Here is a 25,825-nt window from a genome sequence, read left to right on the forward strand (position 1 = left end):
GGTGAATTAAGTGAAGCGTTCAAAAGTGTGGGAAGGTTTTGGGAATTCAATTTCATGTCTTTGGGAAAAATGTTAGCGAGTTGGAGTGTAGGGGAAGAGATGATTTGATGTACATTGCAATTATTGTTATCACCTGAGGTGCACTGTATGAAAGGGTTGTTACCCATTCTCTGAACACAATGAACTGGGGTTCACCCTCGATTCTGAGGGAAGGAGGGTGACAAAAGGATTTGGGTGGCACCTTTCAAAGAGGGATTCTATAAAGACTAGAAAAGGGTAGCGGGCGGAAGGTAACGGAGAGCTGTGGCGAAAGAACATGGATGTAGAGTAAACTGAACCGTCTGTTATAAAGAGTCAACAAAAGTGGACTGGGTTGAATGGCCTTACTCAGCAATGTGAAATTCTCTGAAAAGACAAAGAAATAGGAAGAGGCTGCATCTGATAAACTTATTGGGATTAGAATCCGAACCCTGAAAAAGGTAGAATTAGTAGTTTTCTGCAGTTTTCCAAACAGAACTAGAGAAAAACTTTCCCATAACAAAACCTGAATTGAGTGCACAGCTCTACCACTACGGGCATCCATGGAAAGGAAGACTGGTTGAGAATGGAACTAAGTCAGCATCACCATTATCCCAGTTTGGCTGTTTTCCCCAATATTACTATTGTTGCCAGCTTTAAAGGACTTGTCCCCCAGCCAGCCTCCAGTACATTAGAGGCGACTCGTCGTTTCATGTTTCCTTTCCCATTATAAAGCATTGACCGCCTATTAAGGGCTGTTCTGAAGTCTCCAGGAATTCAAGATTAATCCACTCACTGCTATGAGTGATGCAGGAGAAAAACCACAGGGACATTTAAAACATTTATTTTAATAATTTCCTTTGGACGCAGTGGTTTATCAGTTCAAATATTGGAGTTGACGTAAAGACTTTGATGGGGTTGGGTGGTTGGAGGTGAGACATCCGGTGATGACACCTCTTGGAATGTCTCCAGCCAGACCTGGTGAACTTGTCATTTCTGCTTATGACTGTGCAAAGATCCACTGGATTGCTCTGATCCCACTTCCCAGGCAGGATTGTTATAAATATGTGATTATACCTGTTAATCAACCCTACCATTGTTATGTGGAGGAGTAGGAGGAGGAGGCTGCTAATTTAAGCTGTGATTTGCTCTGCATGATGTAACCTATGTGTGTCTTTAAATGCATGTTTTCTAAAGATTACCACATATTGTGGAACACTTTTTAATATGGTGTGCATGCAGTGAATGGTAAAAGCCGCTGGAAGGCCTCCTGGCCGTGATCTATGCAAAATCCTGTTGCAGTAATTGGCACAATATACTTCCATAATTTCATTGTTCTCTTGTGCCAGTGCATTACCAGGCATCTGGTTTTTAATCTATCACCTTGGCCAAGCTGTTAGTCACTCTGTGCCAATGTCCCCATCTCCTTGGGTTCAGCATGGATTCCTTTTGTCCCAACATATTTCTGTGAACAGACCTGCAACACTTTACGTCAGGGGAGCTGCAGAAATGCAAGTTGTTGTAGTTTTGGGAATTCTGTTGGGAGAGAAAGAGAATGAACAGTCAGCTCATCTGAGTACTTCACTGATCAGCACAATTCAGACATTCCATTTGAAGCAGATCGATTGCGCCCAGCGACGAAACTCAACCCCAGAAGCAAAGTAAAACTTTTCATTCAGTTCATTTCCATTAGGTTGTTGCTGACTCATTTAGGCCTTCATTGCTCCCAAATCCATCCGTCTTTCCCTGCTCTAAGCCTGATGTTTCTGCTTCCTAGGCTATTTCAGTTCAAGCGATTGGAGTAGCATTGAGACAAGTGTCAGCAGGAGAACAGATCTATAAGGATGCACATCTAATATGATAAATCTGATTTACGGTTCAGTTTACATAAAATGAAAAACGTTATTGCTCACCATATGTCCTGACAGTCACAGAAGGCTCCTAGTATCTAGCGAGCACAGGTTGGTGCTACCTCTTCGATACCAATCGGGCACGGACAATGTCACTGAAGAGAGGCGTAGAGTGGAAGGCCCACCAGAAAGCTCACCCTCCCCTGCACCAGACCTCTGAAGATCAGAAGGAGAGATTTCAAATTTAGGACATTCAAGTCCAATGGCTCATGACTTCATTCCTAAAAACTTGATGTCCTTCTCGCTGGTAAATGACTTGGATTTGGAACGTACTGCCAAAGAAACCTTTGCACACACCAGTGCCAATGTTACATTAGTGATGGAGGGAGTAGGTGCTAAATCCAGTAGATGGGAGCCAGTCAAACATTCTGTCCTGGATGGTATTGAGTAGCTGGGGGTTATTGCATCTACAACTGGTGAGGGGAAAAAACAAAGCAATCCCATCGCACTATAGATTTGTGCCTTGTCAGTCAAAGACATAGATATTGGAGAGTCAGGAGGTTACCACTGTGCAGAAATCCTAGCCTCTGATCTCACCAAATAATAGGCACGGAGAAAATGATTCTTGCATTGGTTGGGAGACAAACTCTCAGGACTGCAATCACTAATAAATCCAGTAAGACATTCAGGAGAAACTTCCTTATCTGAAGAGTCAAAGTCATTGTACAGGTTTGGCTGAGGTGCATAGTATGGATGCACTTCAGAAGAAGCAAGATAAATTCACAGAGGCCAAAGAATATGCTGATACAGTGAGACAGAGAGGTGAGAGGAGGTTTGTGACCCATCGGACCAACTTTCCTGTTTTTGTGAAAGATTTTGTTTAAATCACTGCATGGGTGCAAAATTTAACTCAGCGTCACACACAGCTCCCACCACCCCCCCCCCCCCCCCCCCCAACCTCCAAATACCCTTGATAAGGCAGCGTTTGTCACCTTTCGTACCTCAGAGTGCACAGGCAGGATCTGCACTGCTTTGGCAGAAACCTGTCCCTTTGTGGCCAAGGCTGAATTTAAGTGCCACCGGATCACTTATTTATACAAAAAAATCTGACTGTGAATCCGCCACACCAGCCAATCTGATCAGGGATGGAACAGGTTGAGAAAGAGATGAGATGAGTCACTGGTGGATTAATTAAACCATTTTAATCACTGCAAAGGTCTTGTTTTTGCAGCATAAGATCCATGTCCTCGAGCCAGCCCAGTCTTTCCCTGCTTTGTTGAGTTTACCATAAAACCTAGGTGTGGTTGGCAGACAGTGAATCAGACTTAATTCAGGCCAGGCTTTCTGTTCTTTGGCAGTGACTCATGCACTTATTGTAACGAATCTCTGTTCAAATACAAGCCATCTATCTGTGAAGCAATCTGAAATGGAATTAACCCCTTCATGCATGCACTGCAGAGTGCAGGATCCCACTTGAGTTGCTGTGTTCATGGTTCCACCAATCTTGTTGTATTTAAGTACTGAGCAGAAATTCTGGATACTCCTGGTTTATGATGTTGTTAGTGTTACCGCAACAACATGCTGATTTTTTTTGCTGGATTACTATTAATAACATTATAAAACAAATTATGGTTTATACCAGTGATTTTAAATTTAGTAGGTGGTTGCTTAATTATACATTTGGGTAATTAGACCTCCATTGATTCTGAACCTCTGATTCTTACTTCTGAAGAGAGAGTATTTGAAAGGAGCAGGATTACTGAACCTGACCAGGTCTGCTGAGGGACTTGTGTCAGGCTGTAATTTAGGATTTCTGGGGCTGTACTCGATTACACAATCAGATGATTAGTATATTCAGAAAACAGAGCTCTTTGACTGGTTTCCGGTGAGTCACTATGAGCCCAGTTATCGTGGTGCTTGCACTTGCCTTTTGGCTATCTGGGGCCTATTTTACAGTGCACCAGAGGCAGGATGGTGCCAGATGAACAAACCTAGAAACAGAGCTTGCATCTGTGCTTTTCATTAACTTGGCAGTCTCCATTTACATTGGCTGAAAACTCAGCTAACTACACCAAGTGGGGCTCGCTCAATCTGAATCTAATATATTCCTGTGAACATATTAAAGACTGCTTGTTACATTTTATAGTGGAAACTATCTGAGGAACACAGTAGTGCCCTGGCATAGACCTGAATTTTATTTAATGACTTACTGAAAAAATATGATGCGAGACTGAAAGGATACCAGCTTCTTTTCCATTGCACAGCTCATTTCCCAGAGATACTGACTCATTCTGGAGTATGTTTTCATCAAGAGCTTCCCTTATCCAATAGCTCATCCATGCTGGCAATGTCAATATATCTGTGCCCCTGTGGTGGCAGCCCAGCTCGACCTGATTTGGTCATTGCCTGCCTTTCAGAGTGTTGTTCCAGCAGAAAGCAATGGGCAGTTATCAGGAAACCACATCCTCTGTGAGACACACATCTTCCTTGTCCATTTTTACCTTGAAGTGGGCTCTGATGCAATCAACTACATTGTTCGCATTGTGCCACTTCTCAAAATTGGACGGGACTTCCCTCACTTAGTTCCACCCTTCTTCACCACGTCATCCCCAATTTCACACATAACCACTCCAATCCTGTATCAGATGGCCTTCCTTTCCTAAAGCTCAGTTCATCCAAATGTCTGCTATCCATTTCATAACATTTTACAAAGTCACCATTACCCATCACACTCTATGCTCCCTACATTGGCTCCTAGCCCACAGCAACAACTTAAACACCTACAGGTGCAAAGGTTCAAGTCCTTTCGCAGACTTTCTGTCTCTTATCGACAGCCGTACAAACCTCTGAGTGTTCTGCATTCTCTTGTCTCTGGTATGCCACCCTTTACTCTCTCTGCAACCATTTGGCACTTTTTGCCACCCCAGGATGTTCTAAAAATGCTTCACAGCCAGTGGCATGGTCTTCCAAACCTGCAGCCTGTACTTCTTAGAAGGACAAGGACAGGGTATATATGGGAACATCACCGATTGCATGTTTCTCGCGATCCTGAACTAAGCCACTGTTCCTTCACTGCCTCTGCGTCATTCTGTTGAAACTGTCTCCTGCATAATGATGTGGGTGTACCTATCCCCAAAGGGCCACGGACAGCTACCTCTACTTTCTTCAGGGCAAATAGGAATGGGTAATAAATGCTAGCCAGTGATGCCCACTACACGTGAACAAATAAATAGAATTGTATAAAGTGCAGCAACCGAATTGAGTACAGCAGAAATTCCACCAGTAAATCATTTATTAATTGCTACCTCATTGCTTTCAGGGATGTTGGTTGAGTGATAAATATTACTCAATTTCTAGGAGAATTCTCCTGCTGTTCTTCACAGAGTGTAACTTGATGCTTTACACCCAACCTGGCAGAGCCTTGATTTGAAGGCTCATCAGAAAGTGGTGCCTCCAACAATGCTGCACTTTCCCAGAGCTGCAACAATGTTTCAAACTAGCTTGTGCGCTTCTGTTTCAACTGGACTTAAAAGTCATGAGGTTGTACCTCGGAACTGAGTTGCTCCCCACTGATTCATGTGTGGTGGTCGATTGGCCAATGGCTTCTGTTTCCCATTTAGCTTGACTTGTTGCCATGTTTCTGCTACCCACTTCCATCTACAGCTCTGTGGAGCAATGCACGGTGGAGGAGAGGAGAGACAGACCCAACATGGGGAATATTCCCAAGAGGGTTTGTTTTTTGTTCACAGCGGGTATTGTTCATAGGAAAAGCTGGTGTCAATGACCCATGACATGTCAAGGCTGAGGGCACTGCAGAAAGCCAGCTACACTTTTTTGAGGAGGTCACTGATGACATTCTTTTACACTTATTGTAAGTTGACTCCTTTACTGATCCAGTACCCTCAGTTGCTACACTGACGTAAAACAATATAAAAGCAGCCTTTAATCTAGACATTCTGCTCCCTCCCTTTAAACGTTCCACACTGAGTTGCCAATGAAGTATGGAAATAGGGGCAGTAACTCCAAGTCCGTATGGAATATGGACTGTCAGCACTTTAAAATTATAAGCAGGACATTGTACAATCAGGGCATAATGAGCTCCATGCCTTGTTTATTTTCTATCTTGCAAGAACAGGGCAGAGCCCCAGGGAAAGGTGAATCTGCTGCTGAATGTGTTTGCTTTATATTGGTGAATGCCAGTCATGGTGAAAGCAGTGGGCACCTGGTTCCCACATCAAATCAAAACCACCTAATATCAACAATTCAGTACTGAGGTAAGTTCCACCTCCTCCTGCCCTACCCCTCACTGAAACACTACACCAGTGTTTCGGCTTCTTATCTTTAAAGCCGTGAATCTTCAAAGGGATCCAGTGTTGCAGAAGGGCTATTCAACCTCTTAAACCTCTTCCCCATTTCAAAATGCCTCACTAACTTCACAGAGTTTTATGAAGAGATGACAAAGAAGATTGATGAAGGTAGAGCAGTAGACGTTGTCTATCTGGACTTCAGCAAGGTGCTCAATAAGGTTCCACGTGGTTGATTGGTAAACATTGCTACATCGTGTGGAATACAGGGGATGCAAAATTGACTTGATGGTAGGAAACGGAGGCTGGTAATGGAGGGCTGTTTTTCAGACTGAAGACTGGTGACCTGTGCTGTTTCACAGGGATCAGTACTGGGTCGACTGCTTTTCATAATTTACACAAATGATCTGGATGTGAAGATATAGAAGGTACAGTTTGTAAGTTTGCAGATGATACCAAAATCAGCAGGTTAGTGGATAGTGAAGAAGGTTATCTCAGAGTACAAGAGGACCTTGATCTGATGGGCCTTTGGGGAATGGAGTGAGAGATGAAGTTTTATTTAGATAAACGTGAGGTGTTGCATTTTAGTACGGCAAACCAGGGCAGGACTTAATCAGTTAATGGTAGGGGCCTGGAGAGTGTTGCCGAACAAAGAGATCTAGGGGTGCAGGTGCATATTTCCTTGAAAGTATAGTTGCAGGTGGACGGGACGGTGAAGAAAGCATTTGGCACGTTTACCTTCATTGGTTAGTGCATTCAGTATAAGAGTTGGGAGGTCATGTTGCAGCTTAAAGAACATTGGTGAGGCCACTTTTAGAATATGGAATTCAATTCTTGTCTCTCTGCTGTAGGAAAGATGTTGTTAAGCCTGAAAGGGTTCAGGATGCTGCTAGGGTTGGAGGGTTTGAGCTATAAGGAGAGGCTGAATAGGGTGGGGCTATTTTCCCTGGAGCGTCAGAGGCTGAGGGGTAACATTATAGAAGTCTGTAAAATCATGAACAGCATGGATAAGGTGAATAACTAAGGTCTTTTTCCTCAGGTAGGTGAGTCATGCTAGAGGGTATAGGTTCGAGGGGAGAGGGGAATGTTTTAAAACGGGCCTGAGGGGCATGTTTTTCATGCAGAGGGTGGTGTACATATGGAACGAGCCGCTAGAGGAAGTGAGGGAATCTGATACAATTGCTACTTTTAAAATGCATCTGGATAGGTACATGAGCAGAGAGGGTTTAGAGGGATATGGGCCAAATACTGGCAAATGGGACTACATCAGTTTAGTGTATCTGGTCAGCGTGGCTGAGATGGACCGAAGGATCTGTTTCTGTGCTGTATAACTCTATCAGAGATAGTAGGAACTGCAGATGCTGGAGAATCTGAGACAATAAGGTGTAGAGGTGGATGAACACAGCAGGCCATGCAGCATCAGAGGAGCAGGAAAGCTGACATTTCGGGCCAAGACCCTTTTTCAGAAATGGGGGAGGGGAAGGGGGCTCTGAAATAAATACAGAGACAGGAGGAGGTGGATAGAAGATGGATAGAAGAGAAGATAGATGGAGAGGAGACAGTCAGGTCAAAGAAGTGGGGATGGAGCCAGTGAAGGTGAGTGTAGGTGAGGAGTTGGGGAGGGGATAGGTCAGTCCAGGGAGGACGGACAGGTCAAGGGGGCGGGATGAGGTTAGTAGGTAGGAGATGGGGGTGGGGCTTGAGATGGGAGGAAGGACAGGTTAGGGAGGCGGGGATGAGCTGGGCTGGTTTTGGGATGGTTTGGGGGAGAGTGATTTTGAAGCTTGTGGAATCCACATTGATACCATTGGGCTGCAGGGTTCCCAAGCGGAATATGAGTTGCTGTTCCTGCAACCTTTTGGTGGCATCATTGTGGCACTGCAGGAGGCCCACGATGGACATGTCGTCTGAGGAATGAGAGGGGGAGTTGAAATTGTTTGCAACTGGGAGGTGCAGTTGTTTAGAGTGAACTGAGTGCAGGTGTTCTGCAAAGTGGTCCTGAAGCCTCCGCTTGGTTTCCCGATGTAGAGGAGGCCTCAATGGGAACAGTATACCACATTAGCAGATGTGGAAAGTCTTGTTGGGGTCTGGGTCAGGGGAGAGGGGAGAGGTGTAGCACTTCCTGCAGTTGCAGGGAAAAGTGCCGGGGGTGGTGGGGCTGGAAGTGAGTTTGAAACGGACAAGGGAATCACGGAGAGAGTGGTCCCTCCAGAAAGCAGATCAGGGTGGGGAGGGAAAAATGTCTTGGGTGGCGAGGTTGGATTGCAGATGGCAGAAGTGTCGGAGGATGATGCGTTGGATCTAGAGGTTGGTGGGGTGGTACTTGAGGACGAGGGGGATTCTGTTTTTGTTGTTATTACGGGGAGGGGTTGTGAGGACTTCACCAGCTTCAAAATCTCCCCTCCCCTTACCGCATCCCAAAACCAGCCCAGCTCATCCCCACCTCCCTAACCTGTCCTTCCTCCCAACTATTCCCTCCTCCCACCTCAAGCCCCACCCCCATCTCTTACCTACTAACCTTATTCTGCCCCCTTGACCTGTCCATCCTCTCTGCTCTGACCTATCTCCCCCCTACCTCCCCACATACACTCACCTTTACTGGCTCCATCGCCGCCTCTTTGACTTGTCTGGCTCCTCTCCGCCTATCTTCTCCTCTATCCATCTTCTATCCGCCTCCCCCTCTCTTCATGCTTATTTCAGAACACCCTTCCCCTCCCCCATTTCTGAAGAAGGGTCTAGGCCCAAAATGTCAGCCTTCCTGCTCCTCTGATGCTGCTTGGCCTGCTGTGTTCATCCAGCTCCACAACCTGTATAACTCTATGACTGATCTTCATCTTGACTTCATTTTCCTCACTGATTCCATATCCCCCTAATGCTGGAGTGCACAGCAATCAAACAGTATCAGCTTTGAAATATTCAATTAACTCCCTGCAAGTTGGGGGAAGAGAATTCCAGGTTTTGTGTTTTTTTTTGGAGAGAATTGTTTTCAGACCTCAAATGGTGAATGGCCTGATTCTCATTTTAAAATTGTGTCCCTTTTTCTACATACCTTCACCAATGATTTTCTTCATCTACTCCATAAAATCCTTTTAATTGGATTCTTAAATGTGAATCTGAAAAACATTCCAATTGAGCTGCTGATTGAAATTGTTTTAAACATTTGCAGTAATGTTGTTGGGTTAATTATCAGTGGTTCTTGCTCTTGGCTCTTTCCAATGAATCTTCTTAAGCTAATGGCGTTCAGCCATGCGGATTTGAATCTAGTTAGCGTCTAAAGTAAAAGAAAATACAATGTTTTCACCTTTCAAACATAGTGCTTTCAATGAGACTTGGATTCCAGAATAAGTTGACTTTAGAGTCACATTAACTCAGAGCGTCACCCTCTGAAAGAGTGCCCCCTATTGCTGAGTTAGTGGCACTTCTGTTTCTAACCAATAAATGGCAGTTGCTTCATCCTCAAGATCATAGCATGACAATCCAGTGCTGGAAACTGCTTGCAACAACAGGGAGGCTATCTTTAACATGTTGACAAAACTTGAAATGTGCACGAGATTAAAATATGATTCCGCTGCTGTTAGCAACGAAGCACCCTCCTCATGGGGAGTGATGTCAGGTGAGACTTGAGAGGCAGCAGTTCTTAATTCCCTCTCCCCCCCACAACCCCATACTGTCTGGCCTACAGATTGAGGCAGCCTGAGGGGAGAGAAGGAGAGGGAGTTTACAGGATGCTTTGAGGAGACACATGTCCTGCTTTCCCTGAACGTTTCAAGGTTTCACTGCCCCTATTAAAGTTTCAATTGAACCTTTAATCCATTCTGAGTTGGGGAGAGGTTGTTTCACAGATGGCTCACTAAACACAAGGTTGACATAAATGCTGTTCCTCCAAAGGTAAACACTGGGAGAAGGAAATTGGGTTTTAATCCTGAGTTTAAAATTGCCCCTTTGGGATCAAAATGATTGTTCTCGAGCTCAGCAAAGCAGATAACTGGAGGACGAATCTGAGACGAGCTGAATTTATAATCAGTGCAGTCTTTGATTCTTTGGGAAATCAGGTGGGCTGGAACTAGCTTTAACCCCTTACCAGCAGGATGTTGTGCCTGTGACCTTTGACCCTTTCCCACTAATGGCAGCCAAAACTGATTTACCATTGAAAATAGCGGCCTGCCTAAATACAGCAGGGTTTCAACAAAATTAAAGCACCTATTTCCGGTTGAACCAACGGGTGAGAAAGTAAATCCAGTTTTTAACAAAAGAATTGCAGGTGCTTCCTATTTTTATTATTTGTTTCCATTCAAGTGGAATTCCCAGCAAATAACTGACCGGGAGTTTTAACAATTGCTTTATATATAATAGTAATGCTACTACTGACAGAATAAACGTAAATGCGTTTTTTAAAAAAATTGGATTTACTTTTTGCAAGTGTGATCACCTTAATATCTAAAGGACGGGGCAAAAAAATCAGAACAATGTGTTTAGGTTTGACTGTGTTGGGTTATCAGATTAACAGCTAGGTACCCGTTGGTATGTGACCTGTCACTCCATCACCCCTGGATTGTGGAGCTGGAAATCATTCCAGGTTCCTGCTTCTGATAGTTATCCGGCCATTTCTGCTAGAAAGAAGTCAGGCGTATTATCAGGGCCATATGCAGCTCCCATTGTTACCTCCTGCTCCATTTGGAAACCCACAGGTGACAAGGTATAAGCCTGAGAGGAGGGAGGGCATTTTTCCCCCCGTGAACTTTTATTCATCATCAGAACCGAACGCTGGATCCAATTAGACATAACAAATGTAATTTATTTTCTTTAGATTTTTCCTCCAACTCAATCGGATTAAAATGTCACAGATTCTCTTGTGGCCTCCATTGTGTTATAGTATCTTGTTCAAACAGTAGCCGAGGCAATTGTGTGAAGCTAAAAATAACCAATTATTCTGATCATGTGATTGGCAATTTTTTTCGTAAAGGAAGCAGTTCATTATAGTATGAAATAATAGGGGCAGCTTGTTCCTTTTAGTAGACTCCCAGTTGTGGATATTTTTTGGAAAAGTATAATGTTTTGGCAAGGTTTTTATCGCAATTTCTCTGCTGCAAATACGCTGCCCTTCCTTTTTTCCCCATTGGGTCTCCGTGTGTTGTGCATAGCTCCCAGGAGAGTTGAAGGGCTACTTTGAAGTCCCGCACAGTGGGACTGGTGAAATAGCAGCCTGTGGACTGACTCACTCTCCATTCAGGCTTCGGACCAAAACAGTTGCCAGGGATAAGGAAGAGATAATGGGAACTGCAGATGCTGGAGATTCCAAGATAATAAAATGTGAGGCTGGATGAACACAGCAGGCCAAGCAGCATCTCAGGAGCACAAAAGCTGACGTTTCGGGCCTAGACCCTTCATCAGACCTCTCTGATGAAGGGTCTAGGCCCGAAACGTCAGCTTTTGTGCTCCTGAGATGCTGCTTGGCCTGCTGTGTTCATCTAGCCTCACATTTTATTAGCCAGGGATAAGGAACTCCAGTTAGGCATCAAGACAGGAGAAAATGGAATTGTTCTCCTCAGGCCAGATAAAAGGGGATTTACGTGGGCAAAATGAGGGGTCTTACCACAAGTAAGCAGAAAAACCTTTCTATTGGTAACCAGCAGATTTAGTAATTGGCAAAAGCACCAACAGTGAGAATTTCTTAATTTTTCTCAACAAGTCATTACGATCTGTAAAGTGTCGTCTGATAAGGTGATGCCAGCAGATTCAAAAGTAGTTTTCAAAAGCGAGTGGAAGAATTACTTGCATACAGCTACTTAGAGTTTACAACAGTGAAACAGACCATTCAGTCCAATTGCCTTGTGCTGGCCACCTCTCACTCCAGTTCATCAACCCTATCAACATACCCTTGTATACCTTTGTCCCTTATTTAGCTTCCCCTTCAATGCATCTATGCTATTTGCTTCACCCGCGCCATGTGTGAACGCATGCACTGAGAGGCAATTGTTTTCCAGGGAGATGAAGAAAGAACATGGGCACTGGGACTAATTTGCAAAGCTCAGGCACTGGCATGATGAGCTGAATGGTCTCTTTCTGTGATTCTAAAAGACAGCTGTTGTTGACCCCAAAAAAACTACTTGGGTAAGACTGTGCAGCAGGTGACAAGTGCAGCCTCCCTTGATAGATGAGCGGAAAGAAATTGCCAGGGACAGATGACACACTGGTCAACGCCTGTATTTGCAAAGCACTCTCCCAGATGATCAGGCCTCTTTAAATTAGTATTTAATCGGGGGAGCTTTAAAATCATTAGCAGAACTGCAGACCCCGTAGTTACCTTCCTGCGCTGCTGATTTGTGTGACATGGTATAGCACAATGTGAAACATCTGGCACGCTATGATTTACAACCTGCACTTGGGGAATCAAGCTAATGTCATGAGAGAAATGGATTTTCTTTTCCAGGGAAGTTTTATGTGGCCACTGGCTGCTACATTATCTCCTTTCACGGAATACTTGGGCATATGCTAATTTGTAAGGATATTTCCTTTATTAACAGGAGAGTGAATAAGCCTGCCCTAAGTGGTTGTGAGGGATATCTCAGTAAGCAGATGTGACATATTTGATGCCTGTTACAACTTTGCTGTACAGAGAACCTCGTATTTGCCTGGGGGCTGGGTTACTGTTATGCAAGAGTTAAAAGAACCTGCCAACTCTCTGACACCATCTCCTACCGCCCCCTTGGTCATGACCCCACCCCCGAGCACCAAACCATCATCTCCAACACCATTCATGACTTCATCACCTCAGGGGACCTCCACCCACAGCCTCCAACCTCAATGTTCCCCAACCCCGCACGGCCCGTTTCTATCTCCTTCCCAAAATCCACAAACCTGCCTGCCCTGGTCGACCCATTGTCTCAGCCTGTTCCTGCCCCACCGAACTCATCTCCACCTATCTCTACTCCATTTTCTCCTCTTTGGTCCAGGAACTCCCTACCTATATCCGTGACTCCACCCGCGCCCTCAACCTCCTCCAGAACTTCCAATTCCCTGGCCCCCAACACCTCATTTTCACCATGGACGTCCAGTCCTTATACACCTGTATTCCGCATGCAGATGGCCTCTAGGCCCTCCGCTTCTTCCTGTCCCGCAGGCCCGAGCAGTCCCCCTCCACCGACACCCTCATCCGCCTAGCCGAACTCGTCCTCACCCTCAACAACTTCTCTTTTGATTCCTCCCACTTCCTACAGACAAAGGGGGTGGCCATGGGCATCCGCATGCGCCCCCAGCTATGCCTGCCTCTTTGTAGGCTACGTGGAACAGTCCCTCTTCTGCACCTACACAGGCCCCAAACCCCATCTCTTCCTCCGTTACATTGATGACTGTATTGGTGCTGCCTCTTGCTCCCCAGAGGAGCTCAAACAGTTCATGCACTTCACCAACACCTTCCACCCCAACCTCAAGTTCACCTGGGCCATCTCCAACACATCCCTCACCTTCCTGGACCTCTCAGTCTCCATCTCAGGCAACCAGCTTGTAACTGATGTCCATTTCAAGCCCACTGACTCTCACAGCTACCTAGAACACTCCTCCTCCCACCCACCCTCCTGCAAAAATTCCATCCCCTCTTCCCAATTCCTCCGCCTCTGCCGCATCTGCTCCCACGATAAGACATTCCACTCCCGCACATCCCAGATGCCCAAGTTCTTGAAGGACCGCAACTTGCCCCCCACAGTGGTCGAGAATGCCCTTGACCGCGTCTCCCGCATTTCCCGCAACACATCCCTCGCACCCTGCCCCCACCACAACCGCCCAAAGAGGATCCCCCTCGTTCTCACACACCACCCCACCAACCTCCGGATACAACGCATCATCCTCCGACACTTCCGCCATCTACAATCCGACCCCACCACCCAAGACATTTTTCCATCCCCACCCTTGTCTGCTTTCCAGAGAGACCACTCTCTCCGTGACTCCCTTGTTCGCTCCACACTGCCCTCCAACCCCACCATACCCGGCACCTTCCCCTGCAACTGCAGGAAGTGCTACACTTGCCCCCACACCTCCTCCCTCACCCCTATCCCAGGCCCCAAGATGACTTTCCATATTAAGCAGATGTTCACCTGCACATCTGCCAATGTGGTATACTGTATCCATTGCACCCGGTGTGGCTTCCTCTACATTGGGGAAACCAAGCGGAGGCTTGGGGACTGCTTTGCAGAACACCTTCGCTCGGTTCGCAATAAACAACTGCACCTCCCAGTCGCAAACCATTTCAACTCCCCCTCCCATTCTTTAGATGACATGTCCATCATGGGCCTCCTGCAGTGCCACAATGATGCCACCTGAAGGTTGCAGGAACAGCAACTCATATTCCGCTTGGGAACCCTGCAGCCCAATGGTATCAGTGTAGACTTCACCAGCTTCAAAATCTCCCCTTCCCCCACTGCATCCCAAAACCAGCCCAGTTCGTCCCCTCCCCCCACTGCATCACACAACCAGCCCAGCTCTTCCCCTCCCCCCACTGCATCCCAAAACCAGCCCAGCCTGTCTCTGCCTCCCTAACCTGTTCTTCCTCTCACCCATCCCTTCCTCCCACCTCAAGCCGCACCTCCATTTCCTACCTACTAACCTCATCCCACCTCCTTGACCTGTCCGTCTTCCCTGGACTGACCTAACCCCTCCCTACCTCCCCACCTATACTCTCCTCTCCACCTATCTTCTTTACTCTCCATCTTCGGTCCGCCTCCCCCTCTCTCCCTATTTATTTCAGAACCCTCTCCCCATCCCCCTTTTCTGATGAAGGGTCTAGGCCCGAAACGTCAGCATTTGTGCTCCTGAGATGCTGCTTGGTCTGCTGTGATCATCCAGCTCCACACTTTGTTATCTTGGATTCTCCAGCATCTGCAGTTCCCATTGTCTCTGACAGAGCAGAGCACTCATGGTGGGGAGCTTTTAATTGGGTGTATATGCATAATATTAGACCACACAGTCCTGAATGAACCTCAAGTTAAACTTGCTGCATGTTTGTTTTTGTACTTAAAAGAAAAACTTGGGCTCATCTTGGAGTCTCAGTTTGTGGAATTATTTTCTCTGTTGCAGCTCGGGTAATGGAAAGTGTGATGTGTTGGAGAATATCATGGTTCTGAGCGTGCACTTGATAGAGAACAGTTTTCAGGGTGAAGCAGGGTGCAGCTCTTAAACTCATGCACCATGTATTTACTCCTATCACTTTTGCCACAAAGTACACCATCCTTTTCTGAGTGGGACAGCTACTTATACCCCTGCCCTACTTTCTTTTGTCCATGGATCAACCATCCACTTACTTGCCGACCGAACATTGTCTTTACTTGATACAGATTATGACATCCTACTTGCTCTAAACTCAGCTGCAGTTTCATTTGTTCTGAATATTGAATGAAGACATTTGAAGCTCATTCACAGAACACTGTAACAAAGGAGACCATCGGCACATTGTGTCGGACCTGGTGTTTTGAAAGAGCTGTCCGTTCCCTATGAACATAAGGCCGCACATTTTTCCGAAACCTCTTTGCAAGTTCTGAGGGAGGTTGCTACTTGCACCTTTTCAGGCAGGGCTTTCTGGGTTGTAAAAAAAAATCCCCTCCTCATCTTTCTCTGCCCGGATTGCCAGTTCTCTTAAATCTGTGAACCTCTGGCTACCCATCCTTCTGTCAGTGTAAGATATTTCTCCCTATTTGCTCTTACCAAAGTCCCATGTAATTTTGACCCACTGTACTAAATCTACATTGAATTTGCCCTGTCCTAAGGGAAGAAAAATCTTGTCACCCACCTCATCTCACTTGCCTGGTACTGTCCCAGTAAGCCTCTTCCTTCCCCTTTCCAAGGTTTTGACATCCTCCCTAAAGTGTGTTGCCCAGAATTGGATGCAGTACCTTTGGTTGAGGCCTAACCATCAGATTTATAAAATTCTGAGACTCTCCAGCGACTTATGCTTCTCAGAGCCAGAACCCCCTGAGGCGTTCTACAGCTTCGTGCTGCAAGTTGGCTGCATTCAGCTGTCAACCTTGCTTGGCACGTGGAATCTTTTGAGTGAGCACTGGCAAGCTTCTGTCAAGTGTGGAGTTATTAATGTGCGTGGTGAGGCTAGTAGTTGCTTAATCTGTTACTCAAACAGTTTCATCTTTGAAAGGCAAAAGAAGGTCAGCAAAAACACAACTTGCTTCAGCTCTTGTTCATGAGGAAGCGTTGGTTTTCTTTGAACTAAGAAGGTAGATTTTTCAGCTAACTGCTGGGTTTCTGTTGACTCTTGGGGACATAGGAACAGGCGTAGACCATTCAGCCTGTCAGAGCCTGTTCTACCAATCACCGAGATCATGGCTGATCTGTGGCCAATCTCCATATACCGGCCTCTGGAATACCTTTGCTTGACAAAAGTTTATTGATTTCAGATTTAAAATTAACAACTTGTGGAAGAAAGTTGCAAACGTCCACCACTCTGAGTACAAAAGTGCTTCCTACCATCTCCCTGGAATGGTTTGGCCCTTGTACTCAGAACTGTACCCCCCCCACCCATCCCTTTCTAGAACCCCAACCAATTGAAAAAGCTTATCTTTATATATCCTGTCTTCCTCGCACCTATCTTTGGAGATGGGCTGATATCAAACATTTTCTCTGACCTTTGCCTGACTCGTCTAAACTTGGTGACCTGACCTTTGAATGTTTAGCCCCTTCTTGTACCCCACCCACCCATCTTCATCTGGCATCCACTACCGATATTGGCACAGTCTATTGGCAGCTTTGACAAAGTGTCTAATTTATATTAACGAACAGCGTCCATGTTAATTTGATTGCCATGTGCACGTGAAGAGAACAATTTGCAAATTATCTGCTTCATTGATTCAAGTTTCTCCCCCTTCCCCCAGCCCCAAACCCTTCAATTAAGCAGCTTTTGGAAGCCACTATATCCAATTATTCTACGACAGCAAACATTCTAAACAGTTATATTTTCAGAGGGTTGACTCAGTGGTTAACATTGGTGCCTCATAGCACCAGGGGCCCGGGTTCAATTCTGAGGCAACTCTCTGTGTGGAGTTTGCACATTCTCCCTGTGCCTGCATGGGTTTCCTCCAGGTTCTCCAGTTTCCTCCCACAGTGCAAAGATGTTCAGGTTAGGTAGATTGGACGTGGGAAATTGTCCATAGTATCCAGGGATGTGCAGGCTAGGTGGATTGGCCATGGGAAGTGTAGGGTTATAGGGATAGTGGGGTGAGTCTGGATGGAATGCTGTTTGGAGGATCAGTGTAGACTTGACGGGCCAAGTGGCCTGTTTCCACACTGTAGGGTTTCTATGATTCTTGCTTTTTATTGCTTTATCCAATGGCTTTCCATCACGACGTAATTTTAAAATGAAGTGATTACCACCCCCCAAAAAATTCAAACATTTCTGCATTGTTTTGTTTCGAATTAATGAACAAAATCTTTTGTTTCACCGCACAAACACAATTTAGTGGTGAAAATATTTCAGTCATCACAACTTCCCGAAACAGTCCCAGTCGAAACATTTCGAGCACATATCCTTCAGTGGTGCAGTACTGATGGAGTGCCCCAAGGCTGTGTTTTCAATGAGATGTTAAACCGAGACTTTGCATGTCCTCTTGGATGGATGTAGAAGGTTTGGAGCAGTATTTGAAAGTACACTTGAGGCGGTTCTCCCCAGTATCCTAGCCAATATTTATTCTTCAACCAATGTCATGAAATGAGATGACCTCATCAATATCAAATTGTTATGTGTGGGAGTTTTGGTGAATGCAAAATAGCTGCCATGCTATGTTACAACAGTAACTAGACTTCCAAAGTACTTCATAGGCTACAAAGCACTTTGCAATATCCTGAGACTGTGCAAGATGCAACATAAGTTGAATTCATTTTCTTCCCTTTACTATTAAAAAAGGATTTGACCAGGAATTTAATGTGCTTTTGAAGGTATTTGTGCAAGTGTACCATCTGATGTGAGAGTAAAGTGTTGCCCTTCACTTTTGCAGGTTACTCGCACCTGTCCAGTGGTCTTTACCCTCCTTATATTCCACTTGGGCATTTGGAACACCCAAGCAGCGGCAGTCCAATTCTAGCTCAACTCAGCCAGCACAGCCTGTTCGAGTCTCAGAAAGGTCAGTGCCTATTCTCTGTTGACCCACCCACTCCATTCTTTGCCTCTTTGGTCTATTGAGCTAATCTCATATTGGGAAACTAAAGCCTTGGTGCTTTAATTCTGGATTGCTCTGGAATGACAGAATAATGGAGCCCAACCACTTGCTCAATGCAACCAATCCCATTCTGGTCCCATAACGCAATAAACAGTATCTTTCATGGCTGGTTAATTATTTTGGTTGAGCAGACAGTCACATGGAAATTATGTCAGTATTTTAAGAAGCTTTGGTCCACCTAGCAATGGACTAACTACAGTAGATTAATAAAATGACAGACACCTGGAATGCTTATTCATAGTGAGGGATAAAAGCTGACTTTCACTCAAGGAATGCAGACTGGAAGAGGTGGCAGTCCTGATATTGAAACGCTGCACGTCATGGGTTATGTTGCTGTTAGGCAGATCTTCCAGTTGTAGATTTAATTGGAAGGGTCAAGCAAATAAGTGACAGACCAGTCCTGTAAACCCAAAGACCTTTTCCATTTAGAGATAGTAAATATACGAAGAAGCATATCAACCCAATTGAATCCCTTTTACAAGGAATTATTTAACTACACGCTTAGAATGGAAGTGAAGAATGTAAAGTTGCAAGCCAAAAACTTTACACATAATCAAATGGGTCATAATGTCCAGTTCTTTGGTGACCTTTGAAATCTTGTCAATGTAAGCAGCCAGGGTTGAATGATATGGGTTGCAATGTCAGATTGATAACCTGGGGAGCCTATTTGCTGATCTTGGGGAATAGGAGTCAGGGAAATTGAACAGAGCATTGATGTTTTGGAAAACAGACCTCTGATTGTTTCACAGTAGGAGCACATGCCACGATCCGTTAAGGTTTCTTGCTCTGGGATGTTTCAATTTGCCTTTACAGAACCTGACTTCATGGCAAACTGTACTGTAAATGACGTGCAAATCCATCTAGAATTGCATCATTCCCTTTGCTGTGAAATATTCGCTTTGAGATATCTTCTCATCTGCACTTTAGTTTCCAAATTAAGACACTAATGCACCCAATATTAGTTTGTATTCACTAAACATATTTTCTTTTCCCATTTTGCTACTGAATCAAAATGCACATTTTTCAGACAGTAATACTGAGGAGCAAGAAAAACAAATTGGATGAACACGTAAAAATAATTAAATGGTAAAGACAAAGCAGATGGGTCAGTTACAGAGAGAGAATGATTGGTTAACATTTTGACTGGCCCCCTTGAGATTAATTTATCTCGCTCATAAATCTGCTGTGGATTTCCAGTACTTTCAGTTTCCACTCCAAATTAATGTATGTTGTGCAGATCTCCTTAGGTGACGTTTTTAAAATGATATCATTTATATTGCCCAAATGTTGAAGGAATGGATAATTGAAGCAGTTCTTTTTGTGCTATTAGGACTTGAATCTTACAGGGTTGAGAATATGCCTGGTGGCAGGGAGTAAGTGCACGTAGCAATCATTGTGCTGGAATGGGTAGGCCTAAGGCCTGACCAGAATTGGACCTCTATTAACTTAGACCAACAGACAGAGGACACCTACTGTGCATCCCCAAGTATTTTGGCGACAAAGATGTAACCAATTTTGGGCCAAAACTAGGCTGACAGCTGACCTTGGATAAGGCCTAATAGGAGTAACTGGGCTTTGATGTCTGTAGATTTGTAGTCATTGCCCTTCCTGGTTCCTCAGGAAAAGGTTGACATTCGAAAAAAGACAAATTGACTTTTCATTCACGGCTGAAAGACCTCCTGTCTTACCTGCTAACAAATCCAGGAAGGGGATTGTTTGATAATGCTAGACCTCTGATTTACAGATACAATGGGCCTAACACACATTTTAGGTGGCTATTAAGGTACTGAAAACCGATAGACCCCCATGAACTGAAGTGAGATTAAGTCCTAAACAGAGCACACTATCCAAATTGGCATGGCTGCTAACCAGTTTCAGTCCCAATAAATGGGTGCCACTCACAGATCAGTTTGTACCCTTTATGTCTTGATCACAATGTCTGCAAACAGCAGGAAGAGTGATTGGGGTCTCAACGCAAGCCATTGGAGTACATCTGCAGACTTCAATCAAGTATGATTTTTTTATCTGTAATTGACTGCACTTCTCTTCCCAAAGCCTCAAAATTGACAGGAGATTTATTAGAAACCTAACTGATAGTATGAAAGCAAATCTACCACATCAATCACTGACTTAGTGTTGGTGATGCAGCTTGAGGACACAAGGTCTCCTTGGCTAGTCATTTGTTACAGTATATCCCAGGATAAAGGACTGCACTAAATCTGAGCTTTCCTGGTAAATCTGACAAGCTGGGAAATAGATACCCAGCTATTTGTATGCCACTGTACTGAAGCACAGGTGCTGGGTCTAACAAGAGATCCACATTAAGCTTGAGGTAGCTGCATCCCATATTTTAAGTATCCTTTAGCTGGGGGAGTGGAATCATCCGGGAGTAAGCCTGATTGCCGAGCTGCGATAAGAAGTGAAATTTGCAAAGTGGGATTGTCTCTATCGTATTGAGTAGCTCAGCTGAATATGAATGGAATTCTTCCAAATTAGTACAACCCCTAGCAAATGTTAGGTGAGTGAGGATTTGAATTTCTAGCCCTGGGTGTGTGACCCCCACTAGGTTGCCTCTACTCTTTTTTTTCCTCTTGTGTTGGAACTCAACAGTTTTAAAAGAATGAAAATTGATCAATGCTACATCGTGCACATGATCAGGAGGTGATATTTCATTATGTTGTGGTACTTTGCTCAGAGCCACTGTCCCCGTTTTGGACATTTTCCTCTCTCAGAGTAATCTGGTTCGCTTCAATGGCCAAGTCTGATTGGCTTTTAGCCAGAAAGTAGCAGGTAGGAATTATGAACTTGGGGTCAGCTGCAATCCTGTGGGATGCCAAAAATATCCCTCAGGCTGACCAGCAATCCCCAGGCTGGCAGAATATCGATGAGGGTTTCCAATTTTGGGTAGCCACTTTGGTTTTGAGGGGAAGCCTAATCTTTGGTCTCATCTTTGATCTGATCTTTAGTCTTCTTTCCAGCTGGACAGGCAGCTGAGTGTCACTGACCCAAAGTGACACAGGGTCCTAGTTTGCATTTTCAAAGGGATGACTCCGACAGATGATGCTGCCACCTATTGCTAGGCCCCTATTGCGTTATCAGTAGGACAGCAGGAATGGGTGTTAAGTCATTCCCCACCATCTCGGGGGCAGGAGGGCTTAATATTTCACCAAGGATACCAAATGCAGCAAGTTTACAAGTCCCCTTATAATGGTCTCCCCCTGTTGCCAAGTTACCAAAGGTGCTCATTTGCAGAGACCACCTGGTATCTCACCAGAAGCCAGAAGGACCACACACCGTCCCTCTCACTCCTGCTAAATTCAGTATGGTTTTCCAACTGTCAGGAATTGGATACAGGCATCCCTGACTAATTATAGCGGCCCTCTCCCAAACGGTCATGACCATCCGGTAAGTTCTGGTAAATTCCGTCCCACGTTCCTGCTTTGTGACTGTTTAGTCAGAAGTCCGCCATGAAAGGCCTTACAGCTGAAAGCCCCTGACCCATCCAGCACCAACACACCAAGAGAAGGCTTAAAGAACACTGCTGACATTTGACAATGCGTTGACATGCGTTCCTCTGTTTGTTTTCATTCCAGAAGGATATTACTTACACAGCCACGCAGGACAATCAGCCCTTCATGGTGCTGCGCACCCGCAAACCGCCCTCTCCAGGACAACATCCAATCAGGGGTCAGGCTCAATCCTGAGAGAAAAGGAAATGTGTCATCTGCAGAAAAGCACGAAAGAGTCGGAGAGGTATGCAGCGAAAGACTCAAAAGAGAAAGTATACAGGACTGAGGTGAACATAAACATAGCTAAAAAGGAGAAGTCCAGGGAGGAATCTCGGCCCAGGAGTGTGGTGGACCTCACACAAGATGGAAGGACAGATAATGATAGGAGGATCCACCTTCTCGACAAGGCTGCCAAGGCCAGTGAACATCACTCTATGGTTCTTACCAATCACTCTCCGAACCGGGGAACTGGGAATGGAGAGCCAAAGTCAAAGAATCCTCTGCAGACCCTGTCTCTCAGTAATTGTAACAGTGGCTCCAGCTCCTCACTGAGACTCCCCAGCACTGAACAGGACAGATGCTCCAAAGACTCTGCCAAGCATGACGAGAATATGCGACCTCTGCTGCACGCCCACACAGAAAAGACGCGCAAGTGTGACACTGTGGTGACCTCGGTTGGCACTTTGCACGTTTCCTGCGGCTGTCCGTCACCCCACTCCTCTCAAACAGCACGGATGCCGTCTTCGAGCACATTCCCTCCTCTTCCTGTCCATTCCAGCATCTACACAATCTACCCCACTGCCAGGGAGCCGGGAAAGGAACATAAAGTTATTGCACCTACCTTTGTGCCTTCGGTTGGGTTTTATGAGAACAGAAACGGGCCCATTCAGATCGCTTCTCAGGCCAGAGACAATAAGAGTGACAAGTGTAAAGACAAGGATATGAGCAGAGCGGCTAGTGATAGAGCAGGCAGTTTGCAGTGCCCCTCAGAAAGGACGCTGGTGGACTCCTCCCGGTTAGTGGTGACACAGGACCTGCCTGCACACACCGAGAGTAAGAGGGTAGACAATGTGCGGGAGGAAGGGTCGGTGATTAGGTCCAACTCTTCAGCAATAAAGAGGCCAGTGACCTCCGAGCTGTTGCTGAGCAAGCCAGGCCTCAGTATTTCGGAAACCAGGGACCTGCATTCGAGCGGCGCCCCGTCGAAAGACTCGGCGAGGTCAAACTTTGAGGTCGAACACAGAAGCCACGAGCGTGAGCGAGCGCAGAGGGCCGGCTTGAAGGATTCCCCGAAGGTTTTCAATGGGGTGGACGTCACCAGGCTGCACTTGGAGCAGTCCCAGCTGAAGCGCTCGTGCACCCCGGAGCCAAAATGGAAGCCATTCGAGATGGCCACCTACGCCACCACTCAGATGGCGGCGCTGGCCGCCCAGCACGGCCACAGCAGCAGAGCGGATGAGGAACAGAAGAAAACCTTCCTGGACCCCGTGGGCCTGCAGAGGTCGGCCGTGGCAGGCACGCCCAGCGAGGTCTCGGCCATGCAGAGCCTCATCAAGTACAGTGGCAGCTTCGCCAAAGAGACCGCGGGCCGGCCCGGAAGCGGCAAGAAGAGCCCATTCGGTGGACTCGGCAATGTGAAGACGGACTCCGGTCTGCACGGCACGCCAAAGCTGCAGCACCTACCCATTCAGCAGCTCAGCAAACAGCTGAAGAAAGATCCAGAGAGGCCAGAGAGCGCCAAATCAATGCAGGGCGAGGTGGAGGTGAGGCATCCACCTGTGGGCATTGCGGTGGCAGTGGCCAGGCAGAAAGACAACAGCAGCAAACCGGGAGCTGGCGTGATTGACAGGGATCGCTCGCTGTCTATGAACAACATGAAAGGTAAGATGATGAACACAGTGGCTTCGACAGCCACTCATTCGGGTGATCTCTCTGTTCCTGTGCTAATTGTTGAATGCGTTAGAGCGTTTGAGCTACAGTGCCGAGGATGACCATGGAGGTGTGTGGGGCGGAATTTCCATGTTGCCTCCTCCTTCTCAGTCTCAGTGAGACTAGGCACAGCCAAGGTGACGATCCCCAGTCCCAGTTGGACATGACCCTGCCATGAGTGAGAATTCTGGTGGTTCCAAGGATCTTGTCCAGGCCCAGCAAAGGAAAAGCTCATCCACGAGTATATTTGAGATCATCCCCAACCATTGAGTCCCTCAAGGACTGCAGGGTGCAGTTGACGCTGAGAATTGTTTATGTTAATGAGGTTCTTCTCCTGTTTCACTGTTTTGTCTCGATTAATTGTGTTGCACTTATAAAAGGGGCACAGTGTTCGCTGTTTGCCCAATGATAATTTTAGGAGAAATGGAAGTAAACACCACTGTCACTAAAATTTGCGATTTATTTTTCCTGAAATCTTTTATATTCAATCACAAATAACTCATGTGTCACCTTTAGTAGAGTGAGGCATTTCAAAGCAATGTTAGAAACCAAAATTTGAGACTGAGCTGCTTCAGGAAATCCCAGGCCAGATGCTTGAAAATTTTGCAAAAGGAGTTGAAGTTAAGGAGTGTCTGAAGGGAGGAAAATGAAATAGAGAGGTAGTGAGGTGTGGATAAAGTATTAAAGAGACGTGGGACCTAAGCAACTATCGGCCCAGCTGCCAATGTTAGAGCAATTAAACTGCAGATATTCAAAAGACAGGGATTAGATATCAGATATCTCAAAGGATTTTGGGTTTGGAGATTTCAGAAATAGGGAGGGGTGAGGCCATGGAGGGATTTGAAACAAGGATGCTAATTTTGCAATCAAGAGATCCATTGGGTCCCAGTCAAACGCGAGTCACCTTTCACAGACGTGATAGGTGCAGAGGCCTTAGGGTGAGTTAGGACAAGGGCAGCAAAATTTTGGATGATCTGAGGTTGGTGGGCGGAGTGTGTGAAACCAGCCAAGAGTGCCTTCGAATAGTGAAGTCCAGAGGTAATGAACGCATGGAAGAGTTCAACAGCAGATGAGCTGAGGAGGAGCGAAGTCAGGCAATGTTACAAAGGTAGAATTACATGGCCTTGAAGTTGGCAAAGATATGTGGACAGAAACCCATCTTGGAGTCAAATACTGATACCAACAGTTGTGAACAGACTGGTTAACCTCCAAGTATTGCCAGGGAGAAGTTTGGTCTCAGTAACTAGGAAACAAAAGTTTGGAGCAGGGAACGTAATTAAGGGCTTTATTTTTCCTGAGACTTAATTGGAGAAAATTTCTGCTTATTCAGTACTGGAAATCAGATAAGTAGTTGGATAATTTTGCAAGAGTGGATGGTCCAAGAGAGATGGTGGTCAGGTTGAGCTGGATGGTGTTGGCATCTGTGTCAGTTTGAACTTGTGCTTTTGGAGCATAGGGCCAGATTGTGGATGGGAACCAGGAAGGGGATAGATCATAGGGCGGGCACCAGTGGTAATGGTGCAAATGCAAGAGAAGTCATTGCAAATGATTCTCTGACAAATAAATTGGAATGTAACCAGGTGAGAGCAGTCACACGCAGCTTCAGAGCCGAGAGGTATTGCAGAAGGCTGCTATTGATGATCATAGCAGGCCGCACGCAGCTCGAGAAGGATAAGGAAGGAAAGGTTACCTTTGTTACAGTCACGTGGGATGCCGTTTGTGACTTTGAGAAGTGCCCTGCTGTGTCAGGGGTGGAAACCTGAAAATACAGAGGCTGTGGGGATGATGGACTCAGATTTGAGATGCACCAGGGGTTTGGAAAGGAAAGGAAGGTTGATGTTTTGCATGGGCGGAAGGGTCAAGGGTTGTTCTCATCAAAGAGATGGTCAATGACGGCAGATCGAAAGGTGAGACAGACAGCACCAGAAGAAAGAGAACGGTTTACAATATCAGCCGATGTGCACACAAGGTTGGGTGCCAACAGGTTGGAGTGGATCAAGTTA

The 25,825-nt window shown here is 45.8% G+C and overlaps 1 protein-coding gene across 12 annotated transcripts in view; it reads left to right on the forward strand.

Annotated features, from left to right (window-relative positions):
* Nucleotides 1–25,825, forward strand: part of tnrc18 (trinucleotide repeat containing 18) — a 182,453-nt gene that overhangs the window by 63,209 nt on the left and 93,419 nt on the right. For all 12 annotated transcript variants that reach the window (XM_048551911.2, XM_048551910.2, XM_048551917.2 and 9 more), the window contains 2 exons: nt 18,163–18,288; nt 21,978–23,774. In XM_048551911.2, coding sequence (XP_048407868.2) covers nt 18,163–18,288; nt 21,978–23,774 — 1,923 coding nt within the window. The remainder of the gene's footprint in view (nt 1–18,162; nt 18,289–21,977; nt 23,775–25,825) is intronic.

The sequence above is a fragment of the Stegostoma tigrinum genome, chromosome 23, assembly GCF_030684315.1.
Source record: "Stegostoma tigrinum isolate sSteTig4 chromosome 23, sSteTig4.hap1, whole genome shotgun sequence".
In the NCBI taxonomy this organism is placed as follows: domain Eukaryota; kingdom Metazoa; phylum Chordata; class Chondrichthyes; order Orectolobiformes; family Stegostomatidae; genus Stegostoma; species Stegostoma tigrinum.